The 12,856-nt window shown below is 42.6% G+C and overlaps 1 protein-coding gene across 3 annotated transcripts in view; it reads right to left on the reverse strand.

Annotated features, from left to right (window-relative positions):
• Positions 1–497: 497 nt before the first annotated feature.
• Positions 498–12,856, reverse strand: part of rbm20 (RNA binding motif protein 20) — a 131,085-nt gene continuing 118,726 nt past the window's right edge. For all 3 annotated transcript variants that reach the window (XM_031905606.1, XM_031905605.1, XM_002942901.5), the window contains exons 10-14: positions 11,619–11,711; positions 7,643–8,243; positions 5,103–5,222; positions 2,918–3,039; positions 498–1,163 (exon numbers count right to left, since the gene is read on the reverse strand). In XM_031905606.1, the coding sequence (XP_031761466.1) occupies positions 1,053–1,163; positions 2,918–3,039; positions 5,103–5,222; positions 7,643–8,243; positions 11,619–11,711 (1,047 nt within the window). In that variant the 3' untranslated portion in view covers positions 498–1,052. The remainder of the gene's footprint in view (positions 1,164–2,917; positions 3,040–5,102; positions 5,223–7,642; positions 8,244–11,618; positions 11,712–12,856) is intronic.

Here is a 12,856-nt window from a genome sequence, read left to right on the forward strand (position 1 = left end):
TGCCCATTTGCTGGGAAACTCTACTTATCAAATGGTTCTTGTTCAGGGAGAGAGGAAAGAGTCTTACAGTATTTATGGAGTGTGGCGGCAATGGGGCAGGGAGATGTACTGAGTTAATGTGCACATTAATCCCCCAAAAACTGATATTTAACTCAGATTGCAAATTGGTATGGTATTTAGGGCATCAGTAAGATAACATATGCTCAAGTAAATCCCTGTGTTCTACAGAATAATACAGGTATGGGACCTGTTACCCGGAATGCTTGGGACCTGGGGTGTTCCAGATAAGGGGTCTTTCAGTCATTTGGATCTCCATACTTTGTCTGCTACAAATTCATTTAAACATTAAATAAACCCGACAAGACTCAATTAGGATTAATTATATCTTAGTTTGGATCGGTTTCAAACATTTGAATTGTTTGATTAAAATAGAGTCTATGGAAGACAGTCTTTCCGTAATGTGGAACTTTCTGGATAACAGGTGTCCAGATAACAGATCCCATACCTGCACACAGAATTTAATACCCTCAATGTATCGTCTCTCTGCTTACTATCCCTTGCCCAAATGTTTCATACCCTCATTTTCTCTCTGTTCTGAGCAAGTGTATTGCTTGGTTCTACAGCCATTTTGGGAACAAAATGTTCCGGTACAATTTTTGGTTTATATATGGGGAGAACTTTACATTCCCATTAGCTGAGCTGTTATAGTACAGAGCCTTTTTGCTAGGTGGGTATGTGAGAACCCCCCAGCCTGAAGCCGGCCCCCCAGTAGGGCAGTACTGCAATGTTACAAATGTGCGCCTAAACTGAAGGATTCACCAGCCGGATACTTAACATTTTTAAATGAAGAATTGTTATCGTGAGTGAATACAAACGGGTGCTGTAGCCCCCACACTGGGACCCGTCCCTATCAGGCTAGGGTAGCCCTTACTGAATGGCCAATCTTCATCACGCACCTCTGTACAATCTGGCTCAGTTAGTGGCACCTTTTTTCCTTCTTTAAAACTATGTCTGTAAGTGACGAGTCAGCTATTGTCCGTGCATCTGTCCCTTTAAGGTCTGTTCTTCTCAAACTGCGGGACGATTCCAACATCCTCGTGATAAACCATATTCTCCATCTCATTCTTTCCTGAGCACCCCTCGGCCAGCCTGGACAAGTAACTCTGCAAGTTCAAATAATAACATGAATTTTCTGTTATTAAATGTTCTGAGAACTATTTACATGCATCCCCATTATTAAGTAGAATACATTGTGCATGGTATAATTATTCTGCCTTTCTTGTAAGGGAATAATGACAGCATAGAAATGCTATGGGAGGGTAGAGGGAAGGTTGCAGCCAAACAGCCTGAGATTAAAGGGGAGGGGGGGTTCACCTCAAAGTTAACTTTTAGTATGTCATAGAATGGCCAATTCTAAGCAACTTTTCAATTGGTCTTCATTTTATATCTTTTATAGTTTTTAAATAATTTGCCTTCTTCCAACTCACTGACCCCAGCAGCTAAAAAACTATTGCTCTGTGAGCCTCCAGTTGTATTGTTATTGTTACTTTTCATAACTTATTTTTCTATCCAGGTCCTCTCCTCTCTCATTTAAACCTCTCCCTGGTCGCTAAGGTAAGATGATCCCCAGCAACCAGCTGAAACTCCAAACTGGAGAGCTGCTCACAAAAAGTGAAATAATTATAAAAGCTAAAAAGACTAATTGCAAATTGTCTCGGAATATTAATCTCTAGGCCATGCTAAAAGTTAACTGAAAGGTGAGTTACCTCAAGCCTGAAACTGCAAACTCAGTAACACCTTTGTAAAACATAAGGGTGAAGACACACAGAGCTACTAGAAGCAGCTACTTGGCACAGCTACTAAAATAGACAATGCTGATCTTTTACTGATAACTGTCTTTATGTGTGTTTTAGCAGAGGCAATTCTCAGTATTGTCTGTGGCAGGGGAATTTCCGGTGTAGGAAAGTAGCTGCTACTAAGTAGCTCTGTGTGTCTCCACCCTAAGGCGAACAAAGCAAGAGGGAATAATATTGCATTCATGTTTAAATGGTTCCATTAAGTTAATAGCGAGGGAGCGGTGGCCCTTTAATGTAACACTGACCCCTACATATATTTCTATCTCACAGTTACATCCTCCTGACGCCAAGAGAATTTACCAATGAGGCCCAATTGAAATGAGCTGCTGTCATCTATATTTGACTGTTGCACTGAAGCGCTTCACTTATCTGAACTTCTCCATAACAGCGGGGAGTAAAGAGCCATTAAAAATGACAAGTGCAACAGCTGGCCTCTCGCGTCCCTTCATGGTATGAAGCCTTGATAATGTCAAGCACTTAAACTTTCTCAGTGAAAGCATCTGTCCTCGGCCTTCAGTCTCACTAGTAGCCGGCTTATGGATTTAATGAGAAACAACATTTTATAAGGTGGGATATTAGCACTCTCCGAGTGCTGTGCCAGACGCGGGGCCTCTGGGAAAAGAGAAAGCTTTTTTCATTGATATCTTATATCTTCCAGCCTCGCGGAGCCAGTACCCCGCCTGCTTTAATCTTACCCACAAGCACGGAGGTTGGAAACCACTCCTCAGTGCCAGCTCTTGGGAACACTTTACAGTAAGCTTTCATGGAAGTCTCATCCCATAAGCCACTTGCAAATGCCAGATAACAAGAAGCAATATTTATCAGCCTACACCGTGTCCATTAAGTAATGTGCTGCTATTATTCCCTTGTCATTACAGGTCATACTTAGCAAGTCATCTGCAGGGGACTGGGGTTCTACATTAACAGCCTGTTGGCCATTTATGGGTAAGAATATCTGTCCAAGTCAAGTAAAGTGCAAGCAAGCTACACCAGCAACCTTCTGATTGCCAGTCAGTCATTTCTGTATTGACAGGAATGAGTGAATAAATAGCAAGACGTACCTGTAGGTTTCTGTAATGTACACGACTGCGGCAATGTGACGTCTTTGCCGTTTCCTCGCTGGTGTAGAAGATGCCACACAGTTTGCAGAAGAAGCCGGTTCTCGGCACCACAAATTCCACCCCTTTAAGATGGAACAGAGGTGGTTTTAAGAAAGCAGAGTAATGGAAGGCATTACCGTAAAGAGCATTTACCTGAGCCTAAAAGCAGTGTGTCACATTGTCTTTAGTGGTAGAGATTTGGGTAGGAGGGGAAATCATAGTAACTTTTGGTATTTGCATGAAGTAGTATATATCCTGGTCATTACTCTATGTCACTGACTCGACTTACTTTTGGTACAAAAAAAGTAGTTCTGTCCTGCTTTACAGTGAAGACACATTGAGCTACTAGTAGCAGCTACTTTTTCACGGCTACTAAACTCCAGAAAATCCCATGCCACAGACAATAATGAGAATTGCCTCTGCTAAAACACATGCAGAGACAATTATGAGTATATGATCAGCATTGTCTATTTTAGTAGCCACGACAAGTAGCCGCTACTAATTAGCTCCATGTGTCTAAATGCTTAGGGTAAGAACCCCTCAATAGTCCTCTGCCATCATGGATGACTAACCACTCCAAAATGGCTTTCCACTGGCAACAATAGAAATCACCGGTGGAAAGCCCTTTACGTTGCTTCTTTTCTGAAGTCATGGAAAGTTGCCTGCAGGAGGAAACTTATTGCAACTTTGGATTACCGAAGCGATGCTTTCCACCAGCCAGTGGAAGCCATTTTGGAGCAGTCGCGAGCGACTGAAACACTCCATGGGTTTTTACCCTTATGGCAGGGATTCTAGATATTTACTCCTGATTATGGCATTGGACCCACAATACATATAGCAGGGTCAATCAACTGTTAACGATATAGACAGAAATACAATTTGTTGTTTAGAGAATAATGGCAGTCAGAGGTTCAGGCGAATGGCACCTATAATGGTCAGTGGCATGGCAGAAAATAAACACTATTTATGTGTGTATAAATATATATATAAAGGTGTAATTATGTGACAACTGGTTTCCCTTTAATGTACCAGTAGCTATTTTGTATATGCTTCTTTTAACTCCCATGATACTGTGCATTGTGGGTATTCAGATGTCATTCTTGAGGGGGTAAAAGGGGACCAATGAGCAGTATTTTTCTGACCTATCTCTAGTAGATAGTGCTGTTTGTTCCAGTCTTGGAAGGCTACCAACAGCAATTTAAGTGCTTAGAGCACCGAGAGATAAAGTGACTTGCCTAAGCTCACAAGCATTTGGCATCCGTACAGCATCTGTCTTCCATACTTCAGACATGAGTGCCTTGGTCCAGGACAGAGGGCATAAGTACGCAAGGGCTGGCCCAGGTAAACAGTTACATAGCTTGTGAATGGCTCATTTATATGGAGACAGGGCTGGACCTTTGTACAAGGTTTTGTACAGTTTTGCAACAACACAGAAATGTATAGAAAATAAACTCATATCATTTGCAAAATATTTTTTGAATTATTAGCTTTTTTGTACTGTTGTTTGGTTGATAAAGTAAATAAGCATGGCAACTAGAAAGCATAATAATTATGCATTTTTAACTATTTTTGTTGCTTATCTGTCTATTCAGACCTCTCCTGTTCCAGTCTGTTATTCAAGCTACTGTCTGGCCCCAGTACAACAGACTGCAGTCACACATAATCATGCTCAGACACAACGCTGACCTTATGGGTTATACAGCGTGGATCATTATCAGCTAACAATGCACGCTACCTGGTCCAAGGTGCATTTACACTCACCAAACAAAAGACAATCACAAGGTATACTTCTCCTTTATTTAGATTTTAAGTAGGGATGCACCAAATCCATTATTTTAGGATCCAGCCAAATCCCAAATCCTTTGCAAAATATTTGACCAAATACCAAACGGTATTTTTAAAAATTAGGAGAAAGAAGGGCTGCACTTCCGTGTTTATATAACTAAAACTCATGTGATTTTATGGATTCCGATTCAGTTCAGCCAGAGGCATGGATTCAGCCAAATCTGAATCCTGCTGAAAAAGCCTGAATCTTGGATGAATCCCCGAAGCGAATCTTGGATTCACCGCATCCCTAATTTTAAGTGTCAGTAGTTCCCAGTAGCAAAAACCAGATTCTATGCCCCTATGAGCCGTGGCAACTCACCTAGAGGAATACTGAGCTCACTGAACACATCTTCTTGTTCCCACGAGGGCGATGACTGTCTCTCTTTGGATTCACTTTCTTGCATTTTGGCAGATTTTACTTCAGATGATACAGAAAGGCCTAAGAAAAAAAAAAAAAAATAAGCAAATTCATATTTTCTGACAAATACATCCAATTTAACAGAATTGAAAGATGATAACCCTGATCCATCTTGGCCATGGCCCGATTCAGCCAAGTTAGGGTCTGACCCTTGATCCCAAACACTGGCCCTTGCGACCCACTTGTTGGGACTCTCCCAGCAAATTCACAAGTGTTGGTGATACACGTATAATGTTAAATTGCTTTTATTAGGGTGTCCAGTCCAGGATGACGTAGGACAGACCTTTTACATTGCGTGTCCTACTGTAGCAATGTTAAACACACATCTAAAAATATATAGGCAGCAGTCCTCCACTTAACATGTACAGAGTTTTTTTCCCCTTTAGGATTACACAACAGTGACACTGCTTTGCCTGTATAGCAGAACCTATAAATACCCTGTGTCCTTTGCCACAAACTATATGCTGCTGCCTTCTCTGATAAACGCCTGTCAGCAGCGATGGAAACAGCTACCACAGAACCAGGCACATGTGACATTTGAAGGACCAGCAACACCAAAAATAATAATAAGTCTTCGGAGCTGAATGAGTTATCCTTTTAACCTAAATGTATAAATGTAAATATCCTGACACTGGGGACAAAACCGCACTGCCAGTTGGTATATGGTAACTTCCACAGAGGCTTCTGAACCCAGCAGGCTATGTACCCCTTAGCAGGGCTTATTGAGGGGGGCAAACACTGCCAAACTTGGTAGCACAATCCAAATCTCATAACACAGAGCTATTCCAATGTGTACCCAACTTTATTACACTATGTCAAAGTCTACCACACTTTGTGATTCATGGCTTTATTGTTATCCTTTGAATATTGTGCTGTCTTTGCAAATATTTCAGCTGAAAGCATGTAAACATGATGAGGCTTAACAGTATTATGGCTGAAATATGCAGGTTATTTATTAATAATAATAACTGACTGTGTAATGCATCAGCATATTCGTCCATAAACCAAAACAGGCCTCTGCCGATGCCTACACCTGCTTGTAATGGTTTTCCTTATATTATATAAAGACTGAAATAGGAACAATGACTATTTTCTATAAGTTTTCACATGGGGCTAGCCATATTCTTAATTTCCTAGGATGCCACAACCATGTGACCTGTGCCCTAATAAACTTCAGTCACACTTTACTGCTGTGCAGCAAGTTGGAGTGATATCCCCCCTCACCCCCAGCAGCCGATCAGCAGAACAATGGGAAGGGAGCAAGATAGCAGCTCCCAGTAGGTATCAGAATAGCACTCAATAGTAAGAAACCCAAGTCCGGCTTGGGACTCCTCCAGTTACATGGGAGTAGGAGAAACAATAGGTTAGCTGAAAGCAGTTCTAATGTGTAGCGCTGGCTCCTTCTGAAAGCTCAGACTCAGGCACACTTTACTGCTGCGCTGCAAGTTGGAGCGATACCCCCCCCCTCACCCCCAGCAGCCGATCAGCAGAACAATGGGAAGGGAGCAAGATAGCAGCTCCCAGTAGGTATCAGAATAGCACTCAATAGTAAGAAATCCAAGTCCGGCTTGGGACTCCTCCAGTTACATGGGAGTAGGAGAAACAATAGGTTAGCTGAAAGCAGTTCTAATGTGTAGTGCTGGCTGAAAGCTCAGACTCAGGCACACTTTACTGCTGCGCTGCAAGTTGGAGTGATATCCCCCCTCACCCCCAGCAGCCGATCAGCAGAACAATGGGAAGGGAGCAAGATAGCAGCTCCCACTAGGTATCAGAATAGCACTCAATAGTAAGAAACCCAAGTCCGGCTTGGGACTCCTCCAGTTACATGGGAGTAGTAGAAACAATAGGTTAGCTGAAAGCAGTTCTAATGTGTAGCGCTGGCTCCTTCTGAAAGCTCAGACTCAGGCACACTTTACTGCTGCGCTGCAAGTTGGAGTGATATCCCCCCCCCCTCACCCCCAGCAGCCGATCAGCAGAACAATGGGAAGGGAGCAAGATAGCAGCTCCCAGTAGGTATCAGAATAGCACTCAATAGTAAGAAATCCAAGTCCGGCTTGGGACTCCTCCAGTTACATGGGAGTAGGAGAAACAATAGGTTAGCTGAAAGCAGTTCTAATGTGTAGCGCTGGCTGAAAGCTCAGACTCAGGCACAAGGCACTGAGATGGCGCCTACACACCAATATTACAGCTACAAATACATTGGTTGGTTAAATGGAAGAGGGAGTTATTTGCTGTGCAACAGTGTCATTTAGAAATTAAAAGTACCCCATAAACATCATGACAGAATCGCTTTAAAGGGAATAATTAAGACCCACCCAAAACAGACCAAGAATCTCTGTATTAGCAGGTGATGACAACACCCTCTCATTCATTATTATTAAGTAACAGGCAACTATCTAAGAGCGTGTGTAACAATTTGCCAAAATATATATTGCTATTACCAGAAACTCTCTCTCTCTTGTCACAGCTTTCTTCTTGATTGTGAGAATCCCTCGCTGTATCAATGGCAGCCGCTCGAGAGTCTGTCCTATCACACAAGGCCATGCAGTTATCCAGATCTTCTTTATAGATGGAACTTTGAAGGTTGGTTGACTTGTTTAGACTACTAGAGCTCTCTGCTAGGCTTTCCTTCTCATGAGGGCTTCTCGCTGCTCCATGTTCCTCCATTTCCTCCGACTTCTGCTCAGAATTAAGGCTTACATCGGGCACATCTGGCCCATAGCAGCTACTTTCAGGACTGGCACTTTCTCTTACTGAGGTACAACTCAAAGCTATAGAGGCTTCATGAGGAGACGAACAAGCACTGTTAGTTAATTGGCTACATCTGCATTCCAAATCAATAGCGCAGATGCCATGGGAGCACATCTGAATGCAGCTGGCAGTGTCCTTAGGGAGCACAGGAACAATTTCTTCCAGTTCTGTTATATCCGGCTCTATGATTAAATCTTCTTCTCCTACTTCATCTACGGTCACAAGCTCCTCCATGTTCGTTGGGTACCAAGGTTCTCCTTCCAGCTCACTTCCGCTCTCCCACTCATCCTCCTGTTAAAATTATACAATATTAGAGTGAGAATAGGTTTATATATTATACAGTTGGGTCATTTCCCTATGGGACCAAACTGTAAATAATATACATATAAACGGTGTTTAGTGATGTCATCAGTTAAACTCATCACTAAAACTTGTATATTATAATATATAAAGTGACCCCTGTTGTAAAATATGAGGATATTAGAAGTCACCTCGGAGTTTCATGACCTGTATAAAAGCACGAGGCCGAATGACTTATAATATCCCTATATTTTACATCACTATATAATTCCTGCCCACAAATGCAAATTCATTTGTTTAATTTTAAAAAACAAACCGGGGGGCCTCTGTTGTAACGCTACAAGTGTGCCTTTATCGTGAGAAGCAAAAATGTAACTGCAACATTTTTCTCATTATTGTCATGTCTTCCTATCTAATGTTACTAAATGCAGCCCCTTTAAAACACCAGTAATGCCATGTTAGCCTCTGTCCGTGCTTACCAGACTGTTTGCCTGCCCACATAGATATTAATACCGTCTGCATCTGACCATTAGCTCATAATTAGAAGGATAAAAACCTGGAGATATTCCCAGAACATTTTCTCCAACATGAATATTCATTAAACCCAACTGTGTCTCTCGAGGGCCGTTGCCCATAGAAGCGAAATGTGTCATAAAATCATCTTTACCCATCCCCTCAATATAATGCAGAATATTTATCCCTAGCTATAGACACATAATACTCCCCCATACACTTACACTCTCATATATATCGCACTTGTAAGTCCTGCCAGATAACTTTGCCAAGGGAAGATGTGCAAAGTGATGTACATAGGCAATCACTAAGCCAAAAAATGCCCTAAAGTAAAGTTACAAGGGAAGGTCAGAGGAGGGCAATTCCCTTAGACAACAGCTATGCCAGCCAATGTCATCTATATACTGTATCACATTCGACTGCTGCAGATGAAATAACATAGGGTGGGACAGAAGTCAACGGGATCGTTTTCATCAATGGATACAGTTCTTTTTTTAGGTCCCAAATGTTAATTCCTACCTTAATTACTAGCAGATCAACACTGCAAATTGTTGATTTATTATTAGATTAAAGGGCATGTTAGTGGCTCAGCTAAAGCAGCACAGCATTAAATGGTAACATTAGAGGGACATTAATGCTGCTCTTGTACTGTTTACTTTTTTCTCCTTGTTCTCTGATCCATCTGTGCTGCCATCAGAAACTTCGGGGCCCCACACAAGGTATTTATATGGGGCCCCCCATGAACCCAAGCAAGCAGTACCACAATAAACAGCTGATGTTCCTCTATAATAAACCGTTCATATAAAGAGTTCCATTGATTAATGTGCTAGTAAGCCAGTTTATTGGGGGGTCGGTGGGGTTTGCCCTAAGTTTAACCCCTTCCCACCTACCTGCCCCTGCTTTGCGCTGTCATTGCAGGAAGTTTTCACACAAGTTATGTAAACTGTGTAAGTTTAGGGGCCCAATGATGTTGCTGTGGGGTCCAAAAACCAGTAGTAGTTCATAAAAATAGTAAAAATAATGAATGTTCTAATAAGTCAGTATTTTGATTGGGGGGGGGGTCAGTGCAATTTATACATAAGTTTTTGCATAAGTTACATAAACTGCGTAAGTTTAGGGGCCCAATGATGTTGCTGTGGGGCCCAATAACTAGTCAGTAGCAGTTCATAAAAATAGTAAAGATAATTAATGTGCTAATAAGTCAGTATTTTAATTGGGGGGGGTCAATGGAGCTTATATGTAAGTTTTTGCATAAGTTACGTAAACTGCGTAAGTTTAGGGGCCCAATGATGTTGCTGTGGGGCCCAATAACTAGTCAGTAGCAGTTCATAAAAACAGACAATAATTAATGTATGCTTGAAAAATCTTCATTACAACTTCCCTCCTGCAGTTGTTTATTTTTTCCCTGAATCCTTTCCCGTAGTGAAGCAGAGTACCGCAGGGTACCAAGATGTGCCAGTGTTCCCTACATGTCATTCAGCATCCCTTGCTCTGTGCCCTCCCTCTCCATCTCTTCTATGGCTGTGTGACCCACAGGCCCAGACTGGCAATCGGTGGCTGCTAGGGAATGCCATAGGCAGTCACTATTTATTGGGCTGCTGGGGGGCTGCTGGGGTCTCGGTATACTTGAATCACCAGGGCCTATTTTGAATTCCAGTGCGGGCCTGGTGAGCAGATCCACCCCAGTGCTAGCTGAGAGATGAAGAGCACAACTCTGGCAGCTGGGCGTTTTATTGCAGCTTTTATTGCAAGTCTTTTGGACAGGCTCCAGGAGACATCTCTGTTACACACCAGTACAGATGTCCCAATCCTTCCATGGATTCTATGCCAGGCAATTTATTGGGATATAATCTCTTTGCATCCCTCGGCTCTTGCCAGGAGTCATTGATGCCCCATAAAGGCAGTGCCTGGATCTGTAGCTGCATGAATGCGGGCAGTAGCGCCTTCTCATTTCCAGCTTGCAGTTTGCCACTTTACCGCTAATCCAACAGAAACATCTCTGGCAGGCAGTTCCCTCATCCATAGTCAGGCAACGCAGCCTCCATTGCTACTGGCCAACCTATGTTAGTATGTTATACAGTGCCCTATTCCTAGCAACTTTGTAATTGGTTTCCATTGTGAATTATTTGCTGCCTTCTTCTGCCTTTTCCCAGCTTTAAAAGGAGAAGGAAAGGCTAAGTCACTTGGGGGTGCCAAAATGTTAGGCACCCCCAAGTGACTTAGATTGCTTACCTTTTACCCCGGGCTGGTGCCCCTGTACGGAGAGAACAGCCCCAGCCCGGGGTAGCAGCAATCGCTTCCTCCTTCCTGTAGCGCCGCGCACGCATACGCAGTAGAGTGAAAAGCCCAACTTAAACAAGAAAGTCGGCTTCCCACTCTACTGCGAATGCGCCGGCCCACGGATTTCGCCGGCAGAAGAAAAAGGAAGGAGAAAGCGCTTCCTACAGGTACCCCGGGCTGGTGCTGTTTTCTCCTAACAGGGGCACCAGCCCGGGGTACAAGGTAAGCGATCTAAGTCACTTGGGGGTGCCTAACATTTGGCACCCCCAAGTGACTTAGCCTTTCCTTCTCCTTTAAAGTAGGGGTCACTGACCCCAGAAGTAAAAAGCTATTGCTCTGTGAGGGTACAATCTTCTTATTATGATTATTATTGTCACTTTTTATGACTGTTGCCATGGGTTACTGCCCATGGGCGAATTTGCCTGGTGTTGATAAATGACAACCAGTGTGTTGTTTACCTAATACAATTGTTAGTTATGTGACTACACTTCTACTGCTCTTCTTACTTCAGATTTGCTTTCAACATGATAAAGAAATACAATTACTGACAAAAATGGGCTGTCTCAGTTTTACCTTTTGTTTAACAGCAGCTTGAGGTTCCTCCGATGCATCTGCCTGTTTGGGGGATACAGAATTATGGTCCATTGTTTCATCCTTATGTTCAGCCTGAAAGAAACACACATATATCAGCAGAATAAAAGTACCTGCACCTTAAATGAATGTATGATATAATGAGGACAGTCATATTCAATATTGCAATTGGTCTTTATTTTATTTATTTATTTGCTATTTCTTGTAGTTCGTAAATTATTTAGCTTTTTATTTAGCAGCTCTCCCTAGCAACCAAGCACTGGTGTGAATGAGAGACCAAAGATGAATAGGAGAGGCCTGCATTAAAAGATGAGTAATAAAAAGTAACAACAACAATAAAATTGTAGCCTTGCAGACCAATAGGTTTTTTTGGCTAAAAGGCTCGATGATCCCACATCTGAAAGCTGCAAAGAAACAAAAGACAACTATAAAGAAATAAAGACTAATTCAAAAGTTGGTAAGAATAGGACATTCTATAACATACTACCCCTTTAAATTCAGAGGGTATCAGCTTCTCCCACACACAGAAATCTGTGTAATGTTTTAGTTGCCCTTTAAAGGAGAAGTAAAGATGAAATACATTGGCAGGGTTGCCAGTTCGTCACATCACTTGATAAAAATCATTCTGGCTGGGGTTTTGGGGCAGTGCAGGGCAGCAGTACATTATATTACAATTACTTCAAAACACCTTCATTTTTTGGTGTTACTGTTCCTTTAAGCACTCACATTACATCATGGGATTTGTAGTGTCTCCATACAAACTGGCGCTGACAACTAGGTTGCAACCTGGCAGCACAGGACATAATTCCATGGCAGCACCCACTAACTATCGGCTTCAGCTGCCACTGCTGCCCTCCTGGAATGGAGCCCCTCGCATTGCATTATGGGGTCTGCACAATCCACTGATGAGAGATGGGAACCTTGGAGCAGACGATGTGAGTTTTCATACTGACAGCTGCTCCTTAGTTACTGTTACTGCCCTTGCATTGTATTGTTATTATGGTTATTGTTGTCATTACGCCCCCCCTAGTGCTGAAATATTAAATCCAGGGATGACAGGAGCTTGAGTGATGCATTGGCCCGAGATCAGCGCCAGTCCGCTGGGCACAGTGCCAGTCGGTTGGGCGAGGGGAACTCCTCAGTCGGTAGGTCGCTGTTATCCTCAGTGCAATATTATGTATTAAGGGCAGTTAGCTGGCAGGGTTTGCGCTCTAAATGCT

This window comes from Xenopus tropicalis, chromosome 7 (genome assembly GCF_000004195.4).
Source record: "Xenopus tropicalis strain Nigerian chromosome 7, UCB_Xtro_10.0, whole genome shotgun sequence".
Lineage (NCBI taxonomy): Eukaryota > Metazoa > Chordata > Amphibia > Anura > Pipidae > Xenopus > Xenopus tropicalis.